The 18,299-nt window shown below is 47.7% G+C and overlaps 1 protein-coding gene across 1 annotated transcript in view; it reads left to right on the top strand.

Moving 5' to 3' along the window:
* The first annotated feature begins 57 nt into the window (after positions 1-57).
* UCK2 (uridine-cytidine kinase 2) overlaps positions 58-18,299 on the top strand; it is a 40,609-nt gene continuing 22,367 nt past the window's right edge. The window contains exons 1-2 of the mRNA XM_048859947.2: positions 58-613; positions 6,583-6,941. Coding sequence (XP_048715904.1) covers positions 6,843-6,941 — 99 coding nt within the window. The 5' untranslated portion in view covers positions 58-613; positions 6,583-6,842. The remainder of the gene's footprint in view (positions 614-6,582; positions 6,942-18,299) is intronic.

The following is an 18,299-nucleotide window of genomic DNA, read 5'->3' on the forward strand; positions in this document are numbered from 1 at the left end:
GCACCGCCGAGGGGAAATCCCGTTTACGAGTAAGGGGCGGGGCGGGGCGCAGGTGAGGCGAGCAGCCTGCCCATAGTGGCGGTAAACTCGCCTCGTGCCGGCGCCCCGTCGCTCAGCCCCTCAAGCTGGAAGCAGCCGCCCCGGGTGCCCCGGCTGGGCCCTGCCGCTCCCGCGCCTTCCCCTCGCGGGGCACTTTCTGCAGCCCGTGGGTCAGAGGGCGCCGGGCCCCAGCGTGCCTAGCGCCAGGCTGGTCTGAGTGCCCGGCCGGGCCGCGGCCTCCCCCTCAGCCCATGGGATCGCGGAGCCGGGCCCAGCTCGCAGCGAGCCCCGCTTGGCGCCCGCGACGTGCTATCCGCGCCAGGCCCTGGCGAGTGTCGAGCTCCCCCTGTGCCCCCGGGCCCGGCGGAGTCTGACGGGAAGAGGGGCTCTGCTGTAGCTAAGCCCCGGGCCTCCCCAGAGCCTTGTCCTCCTGGAGGAGTCCGGCCCGCGAGCGCTGCTCAGCGTCCCGCGCTGATGCCATTGTTGGCGGGAGGGTGCTTCCCGGGACCCGCCCCGCTGGCAGGCAGCGCGGAGAGCTCCCGGACTGTCACAGGAGGGCCCAGTGCTGCCTTAGGTACGTGCATGGCCCCCCGTCAGCTGAGCGCCTCCCAGTGTCGCAAGTCTCACTTCATAGGTGGGGAACCCAGACACACAGGGACTACGTGACTTGCACCAGGGAGCCCATGCAAATCCGAAGTCTTCTGAGCATGGAGCAAGGCCTTGAACCATTGGCCCATGCTTCCTCCTCAAGGACTGAATGCCTTATTAGTCCCTGGATCATCTTGGGTGAAAATCAGGGAATGTTTCCACCATGATGCAGTCTTAGAAATAGATGACAAATCCCCAGTGCATATTCCTTCAATGAGGGATTGTGGCCTACCTTACATTTTGGATTGGACAGTCTAATTTTAAGAACAGTGTGGCTTCCTGGACTTCTGTGGAGAGATTCCCCAAAAGTTTTCCAGCATAACTTTTCTTTTTCCTAATTTCATCCCATTACTTCTACATGTATCCCCCTTAGTTCTCACTTTGTGGCCATGGAATAACCTTTATTTCTTTATGCCTCTTCTTATAAACCAATCCCTCCAGCTCCCTAGTCATTCTTGTTGATTTCTCTAAATTTCCTCCAGTTTTGTCAATATCTTTTTGGTAATTTGTTCTTCAAAAAAAATACTCTATTTCAGATATGATCACATTAGAGCTGTACCTTACCTTGCTGTGAAATGATTACCCTGTGCATTTTAACTGGCCTTTCTACAGCTGTGTCATTTTGCAAACTCATATCTAATTTGCTGTTTTATCTTCTATCTCTTTTCCAAGTTTTTTCTTCCTTTTAGATAGGGTTTTGGATTATTGTTCCCCAGATGTGTTACTCTGCATTTTTTTTAATTGAATCTCATGTTGTTGGTTTATTTCTATATATTTATCCTCTTTAAGGGCCTGACCCAAAGGCCACTGAAGTCAATGTTAAGGTGGTTTAAGTGGGGTTTGATTCAGGCCTTAGGTTCCTTTTCATTATTTTCTCTGTGATCACTGGTATTCACAGTTCCTTCCACTTCAATAAAAGAAAAGGAGTACTTGTGGCACCTTAGAGACTAACCAATTTATTTGAGCAGAGCTTTCGTGAGCTACAGCTCACTTAATCAGCTCACGAAAGCTCTACTCAAATAAATTGGTTAGTCTCTAAGGTGCCACAAGTACTCCTTTTCTTTTTGCGAATACAGACTAACATGGCTGTTACTCTGAAACCTTCCACTTCAATGTCATCTGTGACATCATTCCCTTTACTCTCTCCTCCAGATCATTAATGAGGGTATTAAATAAGACTGGACCCAACCCTGACTTGTTAAAATCCTCCCCATAACTCAATACATTGCTATTACCCTTTGTTTATGGTCCTTCAGCCGGTTTTCAGTCCATAGGACAGAGTTCCTATTCAAGCCAATTTGAAGTAATTTCAAGAGTGATTATAAGACAGTACCACATGCTTTAAGTAAAAGTCAAATATAGTGCATCTACTTCATCCACTAACTGGGCTAGATTGTGACTTGAACTATGGACTAGCACAGGGGCATGAGGGGGAGACTCTCCTTCTACCCTGCAAAAGCTACCTGGAACTTAAGTGCGCAAAAGTAAATAGGTGCTGTGGTGCACCTGTTTGGAGTGAGTGGGCAGAGAAGAATAGGGAATATTGGAGCCTTGAGTCTGCCTCCCCATGTGCTGGCCAGCACATCTGAGCCAGTGTGAGATAAGGGAGTGTTATAATATGCTGCTGGCATAGGCTACCAGTAGATTATTCCCCTTGTGCAAGAGGGGAACCAAGAGAAAGTAGTACTTCCAAGAGATGTCTTTGAGTCACCTTTCCTCCTGAGGCTGCTTCCAGAGACATGCAGTTTATGCACTGATCCTTGCCAGGACTGTGTCTGAAAGTACAATCTAGCCCTTTGGGTCTGGAGGTTCCACCATCCTTATTCATGCTGTGTGATAGGCCCACTGAAATCACTTCTACTACTTGCACAGTCTGGTACTTCACACCATGAGTAAGGGTAGCAGAATCTGACCCTAAATAAGGCCATGTCTACATTATGGGTGTTTTAGTGGCCTATGGCTTGTCTACACTGGAAACACTACAGCAGCACAGCTCCAGTGCTTCAGTGTTGACACTAGCCCCTACACCAATGGGAGGGGTTCTCTCGTCAGCATAGGTAATCAATTTCCCTGAGAGGTGGTGCTGGGTTGACAGAATTCTTCTGTTGACCTAGTGTGGTCTTCACCAGGGCTTAGGTCAACTTAACTACGTTGCTCAGGGTGTGGATTTTTCATATCTCTGAGGTGCATAATTAGGTCAGTGTAACTTTTTAGCATAGACTAGGCCACACACAGGGATTTTTCCATTGCTGTAGGAACTCAACCTTCCTGAACGAAGGTAGGTAGGACAATGGAAGCATTCTTCCATCCACCTAACTACATCTACAATGTGGGTTAGGTGCTGGGTTTTTCACATCCCTGAGCACTATAGTTATGTTGGCCTAAATTGTAAGTATAGACCAGGCCTAATACTGTTGTGGGCTGGGCAGAACATCATTGAAACTGATGAGTGTAGCAGCAGTCCTTCATTCAGAATAAATGTTCGAAACAATAGGTGCCTCAAACCGGAACACAGGCACACACACATGAGTCTGCTCAAGACTTAGCATGATGTGGGTGGAGGGTTCTTGTTGGGTATTGTTTGGTGGAGTTATGTGTGTGGGAGAGAGAAGGCAGCAAGGAAGACAGGGGTGGCCTGAACAAGCACAGTGTGTGGCCCTGAGAAAAGCCTAGAAAGAGCTTTAAAGGTGGGTACTGCCAAAAAGAATCTTGAAGCTGTGAGCAAAGCTGTTGTTTGATTCCTGCCGTGTTCTGGGAAACCTGACTTTGTACATTCTTTGTAAATAAACAGGATTACATCAAAGAAATATCTCACCCCATCCTAGCGGAAAGAACCCACAGGGCCCCAAACTTTGGCCAACCGCTGATGTCAAAAGGGGTAACAATACTATCAAAACAAAGGCATCGAAGTTTAGGCCAGATTGTGGCCCATCCTGCAAAAGGGAGTAAGGGAGCAAAAAGCACTCACTTGCTTCCCTGCACCAGCTTCCCATTCTCAAGGGGCTGCTATACCTTCTCTCTGCACATGTGGGCAGGAAGAGATGGGGAATAGGCAACCTTAGCATCATCGCTTAGTGTTGGGGGATGTATAGGTATAAAGCTGGGAAAGAGTATGATTCTCCCCCTCACCTGGAGCTGAGGGGACTAGTAGGCACATTTGGCCAAGATCCTCAAAGGTAATTAGATGCCTAACTCCCATTGAAATAAATTGGAATCAGGTGGTTAAATACTTAGAGGATCTCGATTCTCAGTCATTTTCACTTCCTCAGTCACAATCTGCTTCCTGATGTGCTTGTCAGGTAACACAATGCACTGGTCCATATGTGGGGCTTGTGCAAAGCCACACTTGACCTCTTTTGAGTTGCAATATCTGTGCTTCAAGAAAACTCCAGCTGTTTATTGACAATGTTCAGGTTTTTCCCCTCTTAACATCTGTTCCATTATTCTCATAGGAATAAACATTAAATGTAAGAGATCCTTTCATTTTTTGAACACTGCTATTACATTTGCTTTCATCTGTGATGGATATTGCAACTGCATGCAGTATCTTTGGGGACCATATTGTATTACAGTTATGTAATACTGTATTACAGCATATGTATTACTGTGGGCCAGGGATTGTATACACCTACTGCAGATAGGTTACCATGGCTCCTTCAGGGACCGCAAACAGTAGGGGTTGTTAAGATGAATCACTCAGATTATAACATCTCCAAAGCAGTAGCACCCCTGGCGGGTGGCTTGCACATATGGTTCAAACTGGGTTTTCCAGAGACCAACAGACAAAGAAGGGGCTTTTGGTATGAAAAGGCTGCACTTAAACTGACTCAGGACCTTCTTTCTGATCCAGCAAACGGACAGGACCTTCTGTCCAATAGGGGCCCAAACCTTGTGGAAGGGTGGGAAAGACTTTGGCTGACTAGGGTCCCATAAGACTGACAGGTGAGATTTGGTAAGCTTTTAGCATGTGTACAGGAAATTTTATTGTTTTTTATATGTAGCACAAACTGGTACCTGAACTTGATTCACTTCCATTTTATCATTCTGGACTGTTTTTGAAAGTTGATGTAGTGTGCTGCCTATCATCTCCATTACAAAGAATTTAGTCCTAGATCCCCAAGGTATTTAGGCACCTAACTTCCGTTGATTTCAATGGGAGTTAGGTATCTAAATACCGTTGAGGATTTGGATCTTAGTTCTTGGGGAAAGACAAAATGTATGTATATTTTCTATTGAAAGAAGGAGCTCTTGTTATACTGGGCAGGTCTACACTTAAAACGCTGCAGCTACTACACCAACAGGATGGCTTCTCCCATCAGTGTAGTTGATCCAACTCCGCAAGAGACGGTAGCTATGTCGATGGGAGAAGCCCTCCTGTCCACATAGTGTTGTCTACATCGGGGGTTAGGTAGGCATCATTGCATCACTTGGGTGTGAATTTTTCACACTCCTGAGTGACGTAGTTATACCAATGTAAGTTTGTAGTGAAGATCTGGCCTTGCTTACACGCGCTTCTTTAAGACAGAGAGGGACACTGAAAGATAACTTTAGGCTGGGATACAACCTTTATTCTGATATGCCATAGGTAATATTTCTGTATTTTATAACATAAACTTTGTGCTGGCTTGGCCTAGTTTTTCATAGTATCCTAACAAGACAGGATCCTATTTTTTTTATTCATGGTTTTCTCAATTTCTTTTGTGTGCCAAAAAATCCCTGCTTTTAAGACAGAAATTGGACTGTGGATACTAATAGGTGAGGAAATTCAATGGTGGGCATCTGGGAAAGAAACTAAACTCTGACCTCAGAGAAGGCAGAATCTGAAATGTGTAATGGCCAGTGCAAAAGGTCATGGGCGTAGTAGACATCTTGCTCTCTGTCTCCACACACAGATTGGTGCAGGTCTGTGTGGGCACAAGGAGAGCTAAATGACCTGAAGATACTACACATAGTTACAGATATGGCTACAATGGGGGAAATGGAGCTAAGGCTCAGATCCTCAAAGGTATTTAGGTGCCTAATTTCCACTGAAAGCAATGGATCTGGGCCTGAGTAATGCCTGGAGTACTGAAGTGCTCTGGCACTGTTATATTGTTTGTTACAAACTTTTAATGGTTCCTTGTGCCTGGCACTGTGCCCCCAATCATAGCTTTAAAGTTGGTATGGGGTCATGGGAATCCCATTGGAAATCACCCTTCCAGGAATCTCTCATTTGTTTCTCTGCCTATAGCACTTCCTTTCTTGGCACTAGCAGTAGAGCACAACTGGTGCTGAGGTGGGACCCTCTGACATTACAAGAAACACTCTGCAGGGATGTGGGGACAGGAGAGATGGCACCAATGAACAGATGACTCCAGTTCCTCTCAATGCTTCCTTCTCTCAAAATTCATATCCTGTGTGGTCAGTGCTGGAATTTGGGTCCTGATCATGCTTAAGTTTATTCATGTGTTAAAAGTTAAGTACATACATTATGCACATAAGTGCTTGGATCAGGGCTGTGGGGGGATAGGGTGATGAACCTAGGATTGGTGACATTTGAGTTCCTATCATGAGCATTCCAGTAGAAGCTGATTTTGATCTCTGGAAATGGCCTGGGGAAATTCATACCTAAAGTGCTGCTCTCAACTGATTTAGGGCAATAGGTAAAGAGAATGAATTCATCAAATGCATTCGGAGCAAACCCAGGGTGTCATCCCTGGGCAGCCTCCCCTGGAAATGAAAGGGTGAAGCGAGCAAAGTAGGATATTTGGAAGATTTGACGCCTCAGAGCCATAACACAACAGAACTCACAGTGCGGTCAATCTGGAGTAGAGGGCCTCAGTGCTAGAGAGGGTTAACTGAGCACAGGTGTTGTAGGAGGCGTTACCCGGACACGTTCCGCTTTGTCCTCCGCAGCAGCAGCAGCAGCTGGAGGAGGCAGTGAGCGGAAGGCGGCTGGATGCTGGGTCTGTGCGGCCCTGAGCCCCAGCCAGTTTGCAAACCCAAGCATCAGCCCGGGCGGCGGGAGCATGTGCAGCTGTAGCAGGCACCTGGCAGGGAGCCGCACGCTGGGGATGTGAACCAGGCGGGGAGGAAGGCCTTTCCTTGACTCATCAGATAAATCCAGCCCCCCAAGGCGACTGGTGAGCCAGAGACTGAGCGGCGGCGGCAGCAGCATGGCAGGGGACAGCGAGCAGAGCCTGCAGGAGCACGAGCAGCCCGGCGGCGAAGAGCCCTTCCTGATCGGGGTCAGCGGCGGCACAGCCAGCGGCAAGGTGAGTGGGGGAGCGCGGAGCCGGGGGGGGCTGGTCCCCGCGTAAGTGCACGGGGAGCCGAGCGCAGCGGCTACATGGCCGGGTGCGTGCCAGCCGAGACCCTGCTGGAGAGCCCCCGGCCTCCTCTGGGCTGCAAGAACACGTGTGCGCCGGGAAGGGGGGGGCGTGTTGTTGCCGCGATGGGGTGCGGCTCCTAGCGAGGCGTTGGGCGGGTGAGAGGCCGCGCGTGTCCCCCTCCTGCACCGGGATCGCCCCAGCGCGCTGCGGGGAGACAGGGCGGCTGCTGACTGGTGGCGCGGCTCTGTAGCACGTTGTCTGGCCGCAGCCAGCTCGCCCGCCCTGGGAAGCGAGCTCGGCTCTGCGGCGTGGGTGCCTCCGCTCCCCGCAAAGCGGCTGCTTCCTGCCTTGTGTTCTCCCTCTGCCAGACACAAAGGCCTGATCCCCAAGCAGGTGGCACTCAACGGCTTCGGCGGGCTCCCTCCTGATTGACACCCCTGCCACTCACCTCCGGCTCTAGGGGGAGCAGATGTCTGTGTGGCAGTTGTGCCGGGGTGCGGGGTCGTCACAGATGGGTCCTGGTGACTCTTTTGTGCTCCTGTAAACATCTGTCTAAACGGTTATTCTGTTTCTAACTCCCGCAACCTCCTTCCTCTCCTTTCTGCCTTGGTGGTGACATTGCTCTGTGCCCGGGTGACTCAGTGCTGCATGGATGGCTAGGCTGAATGGGAGTCAGATAAGTGTCTTGTTCCCCAGTCCCTCCTGGGGCTGCCCAGCTTCCCCTCCTCCGACTCTGATCGCAGCTATGTGGAGGAGTCACTGGAGTTCCCTCAGCCTGCCTGGAAGCAGGCTAATAGGCGCTGTTATGAGAGAGCTTGGAAGTGGCAATCATGCCATTGTGTTAACTGCTCCTGCTGGAGATGCACCTGCACTCCTAGACTGGGGAGAAAGAAAATATAAACTAGAAGCACAGACAGAGGGTAGAACTTATCAGAGGGTAGAACTCAAAAATAGTTGCTGTTGAATATAACTTGAGCAGTATTTTTACCATGACTAAACTTGTCCACTTTTAATTAAGTGAGATAAGAGCAGCTGTTACAAACTGATTCTTTCATTATTAATGAAGTTCCTCAGGCCTTCAGTTGTCTATATCCATGTGTACAAGCACCTGTAGAAAAGCTGGTTCTAGAATTTTATACCTGTCTCTTAGTGAAAGGAGCTTAGATCCTCACTTTTTTCTCCACACTAATATTAAACTTATCACTGTAATCAGTAAGCAAGTAACAGCTTTAAAGCAACACCAGTTTCATTCTGTCAACAGACCTCCCCCCCACCCCCATTTGACTCATGCTCTGGCCCTGTTTAGCGCAGTACAGGCCTGGAGCTGTAGTTATTGCACACTAGTTTTTGTGTATGTGGCTCTGTCTGTGTACTTTCTCTGGTAACTTTAATGGCTTTACAATTGCACTTTCCTTTAAGGTATTTAATGTGTATGAAAGACTCCTACAAATAGCCAGTTTCACTGTTTCCCCTATATACAGACAATAACATGGATGGAGGAGGCAAAGGACAAATATTTGCCCCTCTCTAAACCCTTTCTGTTCTAGTAATCTGAAGTGTTGCTTAGAATGATAGTAACAGATTTTTTTTTCAGGTAGATATGGTGTGTCTGATGGGCATGAGGGTGTTTTGTTGACCCAGATTGGTAGCAGGTGTTGGAATCCTACTGGGAGATGCTGACTCATAATGGCAAATGTGACTCTGTAACTCCATGCTGGATGTAAGTGAGTGTAGAAGAGTTCCTCTGGACACAGAACTGGGGCTGGGGAAAACTCTAGGAACTGCCAATAGGGAGATAGCTTGGGCTGAGGTTTATGGTGAGTTTGTTGTTTGAATTACCAGTAGAGGCAAACTAGTTGCTCTACGTACATTTTGTCTTTCTGTTCAGAGGGGGATGGAATTTCTTCCATCATATGGTGTCCATTTAAAAAATGTTCCAGGTGAACACGCTCATGTTCATAGGTGGGAATGCACCTGAAATCTTCCTTGTTATAGGGAGCACTAAATGCCTGGCTGTAACTGGAGGAACACAGGGCTATGTGCACTCAGTTTTTTCTAAAGATGACTTAAAAAAAATACACTAGGCCTTCACTGCAGTGATAGGGGGTGGCCTTTATCTGTTCTCTTGCTTGTTGAAAACACACGTGCATGTTCCCCAGTGGAAAAAAATCCCATAGAAGGTGGAGGGGGTGTGTGTGGAAATCTGTCTGGGCACCAATGCTGAATTGTTCTTACACTAAGTTTTTTTTCTGGTGACTCAGGTATTCTGGGCTCATGTAAGGCCTTTTGTGCGTGGGCCTAGCTCTGTATAGCTGTCTCAGTAACATTGTGTCTGTCGCTGCTGAAGTGCTATGTCTTGGAGCAGTCTATTGAATCCACAAGGTAAGGCCAGGGATTACAGTCCAATAGGGCACAGTTGTTCTCCGCTTCAAAGTGAAACATGCTCAGCAGCAGTAGTAGGCTCTCCTGTAAAACAGGGAAGAGGTTCTTTATCAGCAAGGTGGTGTACTAAATGGTCTTTCCTTTCTCAGCTTTGATTTCCCCTCTGCAATGATTGCTTGCTGCCAAAACACACATACTGTGCAATGCTGCCCTTTAAAAGGAACTCAACAGATCAGTGCAAACTTCTCATAGCCAGCTTTCTTATAGTCCCTTCTTAACTTATGCTGAAGCAGAAGCAGCAGGAAGAGATTATTGGTGCTTATGCCTCTAGTATCTCAAACTGGTGTATTATAGTTAATGTGGCTCATGATGCAGCAAAGTGAGAACATACTTGGTGGCAGAGGTAAGGCGAAATGTGTATGCAGCTGACACAACAGGGATCTTCCCAGCTGGTTCCTGGCAAGACCTCCAATTTTGGTGATATTCTTGATTGCTGTAATAGAGGGCAAATGGGTCATTGGAAGAACAAAGAACGCTGTACATCTATGGTGATATGCACCACACTGAGCCCAGGCAAGGGGTAAACTTTCCTGAATGTTCTGTGGCTAGCAGTCTGGCTGACTATCAGTTCTTAAGGTCCACATGTGCTGGCCCTGGTTAGAAGCAGAGAGGATCTAGATGGTGAAAAAAAGACAGATGTATTTTCCTATTCCAAAGCTGCAAATCCATCCAACTCTCAGTGCCAACTGCAGACTGTTGTAACACACTCAGTTTGCAACACACCAGAGTAAAGATAACAGAGGATGTTTTCCTTGCAAAGGCGCGCACGCAAAAAAAGCCCCTCGCTGTGCTGCTGCTGTTGAGTCAGAGATGGGTAAAAATTTCTCTAGACCAGCCGTTCTCACAACAAATTTTTTGGTGGCCTCAGAGTGCCACCACCAACTCTTGCTGGTGGCCACCCTGACACTTTTTTCCCTAAAATACTTATTTGTTTTTCCTAAAGTTAATTAAATATTCATGTATACACATCAAGATCATTGTAATTTATTTATGTAGGGTTCTTTTTTGGACTCAATAATAAAAAATAATGCTGTGAAAAGTGATATTTGTATGTTTAATATCACTTTTTACAGCAAGTCCTGGCAAGCTAAGACCTGATTGGAGGGGTAGGGGGTGAGGCGGCAGAGGCTAGGGAGGATGGATGTAGGGGTGAAGCAGCAGAAGCCAGGGGTGATGGATCGGGGGGCCCTGCCACCGCGTGGTCAGAGGATCAGCACCCTCGGTCAGTACCTACTGGAGCCCAGGCTTGGTGCCTGCAGTTGCATGGCTAGGGCCAGGGATTGGCGCTCAGGGCCAGGGACTGTCATCCAATGCCACGCAGCTGGATGTTGGCACCCAGAGGCAGCACCTGCTGCTGTGCAACCCGGGCCGAGGGTCAGCACCTAGGGTCAGTGCTTGGGGTCTGTGCCAGCTGCTGCTGCACAGACAGGGCTAGGAGTCTGCTGGCCCAGGACACACCCACTGGAGCCTGCTGCTGCACGACCAGGACTGGAGGTCAGCGTCCAGGGCCAGCACCTGCCAAAGCCTGGGGTTGATGCCCGTTGAGGCTGGGGATCTGCACTCAGGGCTGGTGGCTGTGGATGGGTGCCCAGGGCCAGCACCTGCCAGAACCCAGGGTTGACATCCCAGGAGGTCAGCAGCCTGGGCTGGGGGTCGGGGCACGCAGCCGGGGATTGGCTGCCACCGTGTTTGGGGCTGGTGCTGGGGGCCTGTGCCTGCTGCCATAGGGCTAGGGGTCAGCATCCACCAGAGCCTTAGTCCAGTGCCGGGGATCTGCACCCAGGGCCGGCAGCTGCTGGAGCTCAAGGTCACCCGGAGTCAGTGACTAGGGCTGGGGGTCGGAGTGTACAGATGGGGTCTTTGCCCGCAAGTGGGATTAGGGGTTGGCACCACACAGCCAGAGCCAGGAATTGGCACCTGCTGCCGCGCAGCTAGGGCTTGGAGTCTGAAGCCCCAGGGCTGGAGCAATAGTCTTCAGCCAGGCTCCCTAAGTCCCTGCCACCCAGCCACACCAGGGCTGAAGTTTGAGCCCCATTACGCCCTCTCCCCCTTGTGTGCCAGCCCCCCTCCCCGCCCCCCCCACCAGGTAGAGAACTCCCCTTTCTCCTTCAGCATTGTGTCCCACCTGCAGAGGTGAAAATAAACCGGTCCAGTAAGAAAGTGGCTGCCAGTACACAGGTTACCATATCAGGAGGGCTGCTGATGGGGGCAATGGGGGGCAAAAGGAGTAGCTGCCCTGCCCAGTGATTTAAAAGGGCCTGGGGCTCCCGACTACCACTACCGTTCCAGTGGTTGGAGCCCTGGGCAGTGCTGAAGGGCTGGCTGGGGGAGTCTGGTACCAGCCCCGTCCCTTCTGCCCAAGGCACTGCCCCTTCCAGGGGCGCAGAGCTGCGCGTTCCCTCCTCCCCCCCCCCCCCCCCCACCTTGCTCAGGACCCGTCTGCCCTGTGTACCAGTAAATTCGTTAAGTTACTTTCACCCCTGCCCACCTGTCTCTGGAAACGTGCAAAGTGGCACATCCAGGAGCAAGAGGGGGAGGGACCGATGCTTTGCTGCCCCACCCCCCATCACCACCCAGGAAGCTGTCATGGCTGCAGGGAAACCCCCTGGTGGCCACATTTGAGAAACAGTGCTCTAGACCAGGGATCTCAAACTCAAATTGCCACGAGGGCCACATGAGGACTAGTACATTGGCCCAAGGGCCGCATCACTGAAACCTTTTCATACAACAATACAAAAGTATAGCCAAAAATGAAGAGTAATATAGTATGCTATAAAAATCAATGTATTAACTTTTTAAAAACTGTATATTTTATTAAAACCCCTCTTTGTATTAAAAACCTGTAACTATTCCTTATGTGGTCAGTAACACTGATGATGATCTATGCTAACAGTCTATCAACATAGCTGTAATGGCAGGAACTTTTTAAAGTAATTATTCATACAAAATACGTTGCCATTTTAACATTCTTCCCAACTTCTCACAGCAAAGAATCATACATGCTGAACTTCATACCTCAGACTGCCCATCTAGTCCATGAGGCCCTGCCTCTCCCCCCCCCCCTTCTCTTCTCCCGTTCCAACCCCTTCCCCAACCCGGCCCCGCCTCTTCTCCACCTCGTCCCCTAAGCATGCCATGTCCCTGCTCCTCCTGGAAAGTCCTAAGTGCCGCCAAACAGCTGTTTGGCAGCGGGAAGCAATGGGAGGGAAGCGGAGGGCTGGGGACGTGGCCCATTCAGAGGGGCTGAGGAGAGCTTGGCTGCCAGTGGAGTCGGTGCCTATGGCAGACTGCAGGAAATAACTCTGTGGACACTAAGCAGCTGTGTTAGGCCATGGAAAGGGGAGTATAGAGAGAGCTTGTTTGTAGCGCACCACACCTGACTTTTAGCATGTGCTGCTCTTGGTGAGCTGGCATTCCTTTACAAAGTGACCAGGCCTTCCCTAGAGGGTTGGGGAAGAGGGATTCTGTTAGCATTTAGTAAATGGATCCAGCTGATTATGGAAAATAAGAAAGGGGGGGGGGGGATTCAAATAAAGAATAAATAAACTTGAAGTAACTTAAAAGCCTCCTGGATTGTCTGCCTCTGAAGCCCATATGCAGGGCCAGCCTTAGGGAAAATAGTGCCCTGTACAAACTTGTATTTTGGCCCCCCTGGCCCTCAGGTTCCCCACCTATTCCCCCTGGCTCTGAGCGCCCTTCCACGGCCTCGCACTCTAGGCCCACCCGTAAGGTCGGCCATGCCCACGTGTTGCAGAAGCCTTGTTGCTGGCATAAGTGGTAATAGGCAGACGAGGAGGACTCAGACTGATGCCCATGACTAGAGCTGTCAAGGGAGCTAATGTGATGGCCTATCAGGCCACAATGCAGCTTCTTTATTAAGAGTCTGTTGTCTAGTGAAATGCATTACTAGTAAGAGCTGGCTGGGATACAAAGCCTTCCCATTGTCAGAATACAACCTGTGCTTTGATTAGGCCCAGCACATTACCGTCTGATGGCTGTCTAGTGGTCTGTAGGAAGTGGTGAAACTGGCTCCCTTGTTGGCAGTTCCACCAGAGAAGCGCAGGATTAAATGGAGACTCTCTTTTCCATGCTCTCGTGCCCCCACCAAGTGATTTCCCAAGGTTTGTCTTAATACTGTTTGACAGACCTGTTAAACACTGCAACAACTCCACTTCCTCTTGGAACCAAAGAGCCCAGTGAAAACTCCTGCTCTCCTTCCTCTCTCCTCAAGTAAAGGACTCCTGTCCACACATTTTGTTTTTGTTTTTTGACAAGGTTACTGGCCTAGTGCACCGAACAGTAGATGTGATCTTGATTTGAGTAAGGCATTTGATGTAGTCCCACATGACATATTGTATTTCCCAACTCTGGCTTTGCAGGTGTCATGCAACCATAAAAAGACACGTAGATAGCTAATGAGAACATCAGTTACACTGAAGAAAATAAACCAACCTCTTCCTGGCGTGGGGTAGGAAGAAACTTCTCAATGGGCATCTTATTCCACAGTTGTCCAGTATGGGCAGGCTTGGAAAAACTTACTGATATCTTGTAGCCCTAGGACTTAGCCTATGGCCTGGGTGAAAAGTACCTTTACCACCCACCCCTTCCAGATGCCATCTCTCTGCACCATAAAGGAACAAAGCAGGTGTACTGTTTGACAATGTTACTATTAAATGCAGTGCAAAAAACCCAAACACTTCTGTTACACCTGTTTTCAAAATTTCACTTGCTAGTAGGGATGATTAGCCTATGGGATATAGAATAGTAGAATTAGTCAAATATATAACAGGTTAATATGTTCTGAATAGTATCAGACCAGCTATAGAGCTGGTTAAATACCATGAATGAGTATGAATTGAATATATTTGATGGATACAGGTAAAACTCATGAAATGAGCATTCCACTGGTCCTTACTAGTTGCCATTCCTGAATTCCTCCTTCTCCTCTTTATTATAACCCATGTTAAATTTCTTTCTGAATTGCCTCAATATTAATTTCCTATTTCCTTTCCTCTGCTATATTTTTCCCCCTTCTCCTAACATTGCCCAACCTTGCACCTGTGCTGCAAACAGATATGAAAGACTGCAAGAGGATGTGCAATCAGCACTGTTTGGGCATGACGCCTCCTTCAGCTTTCTGGCTGCTGGAAGGAAGATGTTTCCACTATATAAACTTTGCCTTTTTTTGCTGCAGGAGGGGTAGGGCTTCCCCAGTGACTAGCTCTAGCACTTACCCTGCTGTTACTCAGAATTTTCTCCAAGACCTAGCAAAATGAAATTGATCAGATTCTTGTCAGTTGGATTGCTACCACAGCACCCGAAAAAGAGTAGTAAAAGTGAAAAGGCCTTAAGTCAGTTTTCACTTTACTGCAGCTTGTGGAAGCTCTGAGCAGCAGCAGAAGCACTAGAGCTGTGTGCCTGCAGGCTTAGGAAGATATCACTGCTCTGACTTCACTCAGTTCATGGTTACAAAGCTTTTGTTTGTAACCGTGAAAAACTAGACTGGTATGGTACTTGATGATATTTAAGTGAAAGCTTAGATTCTGGAAGAAGTGAAGGTACTTCCCTGGGAAAGCATCCTATTCATTGAGGGTGGCTGGCTTTTTTTTTTTTTTTTTTTTTTAAACACCTGTGTGACATGTGCCCCTCTATTTGGTCATATCCTTTTTGAGAGAGCGTGACTAAAACAGAACACAGTATTCTAGGTGACAGTGTCACGTTAGTTTATATAAAGGGAGTTACCTTATATGTATTACAGTAATACCTAGGTTTCAGAGTAACAGCCGTGTTAGTCTGTATTCGCAAAAAGAAAAGGAGTACTTGTGGCACCTTAGAGACTAACCAATTTATTTGAGCATGAGCTTTCGTGAGCTACAGCTCACTTCATCGGATGCATACTGTGGAAACTGCAGAAGACATTATATACACAGAGACCATGAAACAATACCTCCTCCCACCCCACTCTTCTGCTGGTAATGAGAGTGGGGTGGGAGGAGGTATTGTTCCATGGTCTCTGTGTATATAATGTCTTCTGCAGTATGCATCCGATGAAGTGAGCTGTAGCTCACGAAAGCTCATGCTCAAATAAATTGGTTAGTCTCTAAGGTGCCACAAGTACTCGTTTTCTTTTTAGTAATATCTAGAGGCCCCAGGCTAGACCGGGGGTGGGCCCTTTATACTAGGTCCTGTACTTTTCGTGCTCCCCTGAAGATCTTGCAATCTAAATAGACCAGCTAGAGCCACGGGGAAGGGAAGTGACTTGTCCAGGGTCACGCACAGGTCAGTGGCAAGAATCAATCCTAGTTTTCTGGAGAATAGGGCTCAGTGCCCTATTCACTGGACCACGCTGCTTCTCTAAAGGCATTTGTGATGTTGCACTCTATATGATTATATTCACACTCATTAGCATATTTTCATAAAATGCAACTAGAATTGCTTCATGCAAAAGATCTCTTATAAGGTATCGTTACAAAGCTAATCTACTGAGTGTGGTAATCCTATTTGTATAAATGTATCATTCTTGTATCTGAAACTAGAAATGTAAAATATAACTCTAAGGTCCTATTGTAGTTACGCAAAGTGTGGGCCATTAATGGTGGTTTGGAATCTTGGTGGCTCCCATCAACCAAAACAATTAACTGTAAATGGCTGTTTGCTTGCAGGCCTTCCTGTAAATCAGGCTGGGAGGAATGAGGGCTTAAAGTCTTACAGTGATGTGTGATCATGTCACCCAAACTGGAATCCATCTTTAACCTGGTGCTTTTCATTTAGAAGGAGGGGTGAGAACCCAGACAGGGACAAAGGATTCCCACCTTATACAAAAGATATATAAGGAGGTGGGACAGAACAAAGTGGGCTGCAGTCATGAGAAATCCTCTAGCTACCACCTGAGCTAAAACAAAGACTGTACCAGGGAAAAGAATTGTGCCCAGACTAGGAAGGCGTCCAGTCTGTGATAGAAGCTTATTGAAACATCTCTGAGGGTGAGATTTCTTCTGTAATCGCTTTCTTACTGTATTACATTTAGACTTGCGTGTTTTGTTTTTTGCTTGGTAATTCACTTTGTTCTTTCTGTTATTACTTGGAACCACTTAAATCCTACTTTTTGTATTTAATCACTTTTTACTTATCAATTAACCCAGAGTATGTATTAATATCTGCGGGGGGGGAACCAGCTGTGCATATCTCTCTATCAGTGTTATAAAGGGTGAACAATTTGAGTTTACCCTGTATAGACTTTAAACAGGGTAAAACAGATTTGTTTGGGGTTTGGGCATCTGAGTGTTGGAGACAGGAACACTTCTTAAGCTGTTTTCAGTTAAGCCTGCAGCTTTTGGGGGACATTGTTCAGACCTGGGTCTGGCTCAGTAGCAGGCTAGTGTGTCTGGCTCAAACCAGGCAGGGCACTGAACCCCCCAATCTGGCAGGGTAAACGGGTGAGAAGTAGTCTCAGCACATCAGTTGGCAGTTCCCAGGGGGGTTTCTGTGATTCAACCTGTCGCAGCGTTATCCTATTTTCTATACCATTTGTTATTGAACCTACTACATTCTTTTATTGACAGCTGCTTCACATAGAGTTGTGTAATATGACACTCAAGTCCCATCCTGCAGCAATTACAGTTAATTTAGAGCCCAGCAGTATGTATGATTCCAGATTACTTCTTCCACTATGCATTACCTTGCATCTGTCAGTGCTGAATTTCCTCTACCATCTTGCTGCCCATTCACCTAGCTTGGTTAGATGCTTCTGAATTTCTTCATAGTCTTCTCAGGTCTTGACTAACATATAACTTTGTCACCTCGAAGCTTTGCTACCTCACTGGTCATTTCCCTCTTCCAGACCACGAAAGGAGTTTTTATGTTTCTTCCTAATGGCGTTCTCTTGTGTGTGGTACTGGGGATTTGTGCCCTTCATTTGAAGGGGATGCTTCCCAATGTGAGCTGTAGCTCACGAAAGCTTATGCTCAAATAAATTGGTTAGTCTCTAAGGTGCCACAAGTACTCTTTTTCTTTTTGCGAATACAGACTAACACGGCTGTTACTCTGAATGCTAGAGGAGTTTCTGTTCCTGTTGTGCAGGGGAACTTATGACCTCTGTGTCTCTAGTCTTTCCTCCTCCTCAGAATCTTGCTTTCAAGCCAGTGGCTGAAGTTTTCCCACCAGGGCACCATTGGTTTGTGTCTGTCAGAAGCAGCTTTGCAGAGAGGGACTGGATCTTTTCTCTACATAACCAGCTTTTTGGCAGGATGGGGTCCTATTTTTCAAGTATTTTAGACTCCTAATCTTTCTTCTCCCCCCTCTTCCCGCCCCCCCCCCCCCCAAAAAAAAAGAGTGGGTATGGGGAGAGGAAACACTATTGTATTTCAGGAACAGGTGAGGGTTTTAATGGGTGGGGCGGGAGAGATTAAACTCTTTCCCTGCTGTATTGGCTGAAATGCAACAAGCTCTTTATGGTGCTGGAGAACTGAGGAAGTGAACCTGAGCTGTCTCATTTCACTGTCCAAGCTAAATGAAGAAAGTGGCTGCATTAATGGGTGGAGAGAGAGAGTGTGTGTGTGAGAAACAAGATCCAGTTGTTAAACTACCCCAGATTGGTGACTATCCACAGGGAGAGAGATGTGGAACTCCTTTCCCAAGAGTCACTCTTTGAAAGCTAAACCCAAACCCCTGTGAAGCTTGGCTGTTTCTTTCCCCATTGCTGCTGTCACACAGGTAGCTCTACTTGATGACAGGTTTCAGAGTAGCAGCCGTGTTAGTCTGTATTCGCAAAAAGAAAAGGAGTACTTGTGGCACCTTAGAGACTAACCAATTTATTTGAGCATAAGCTTTCGTGAGCTACAGCTCACTTCATTGGATGCA

Source organism: Caretta caretta, chromosome 8, assembly GCF_965140235.1.
Source record: "Caretta caretta isolate rCarCar2 chromosome 8, rCarCar1.hap1, whole genome shotgun sequence".
In the NCBI taxonomy this organism is placed as follows: domain Eukaryota; kingdom Metazoa; phylum Chordata; order Testudines; family Cheloniidae; genus Caretta; species Caretta caretta.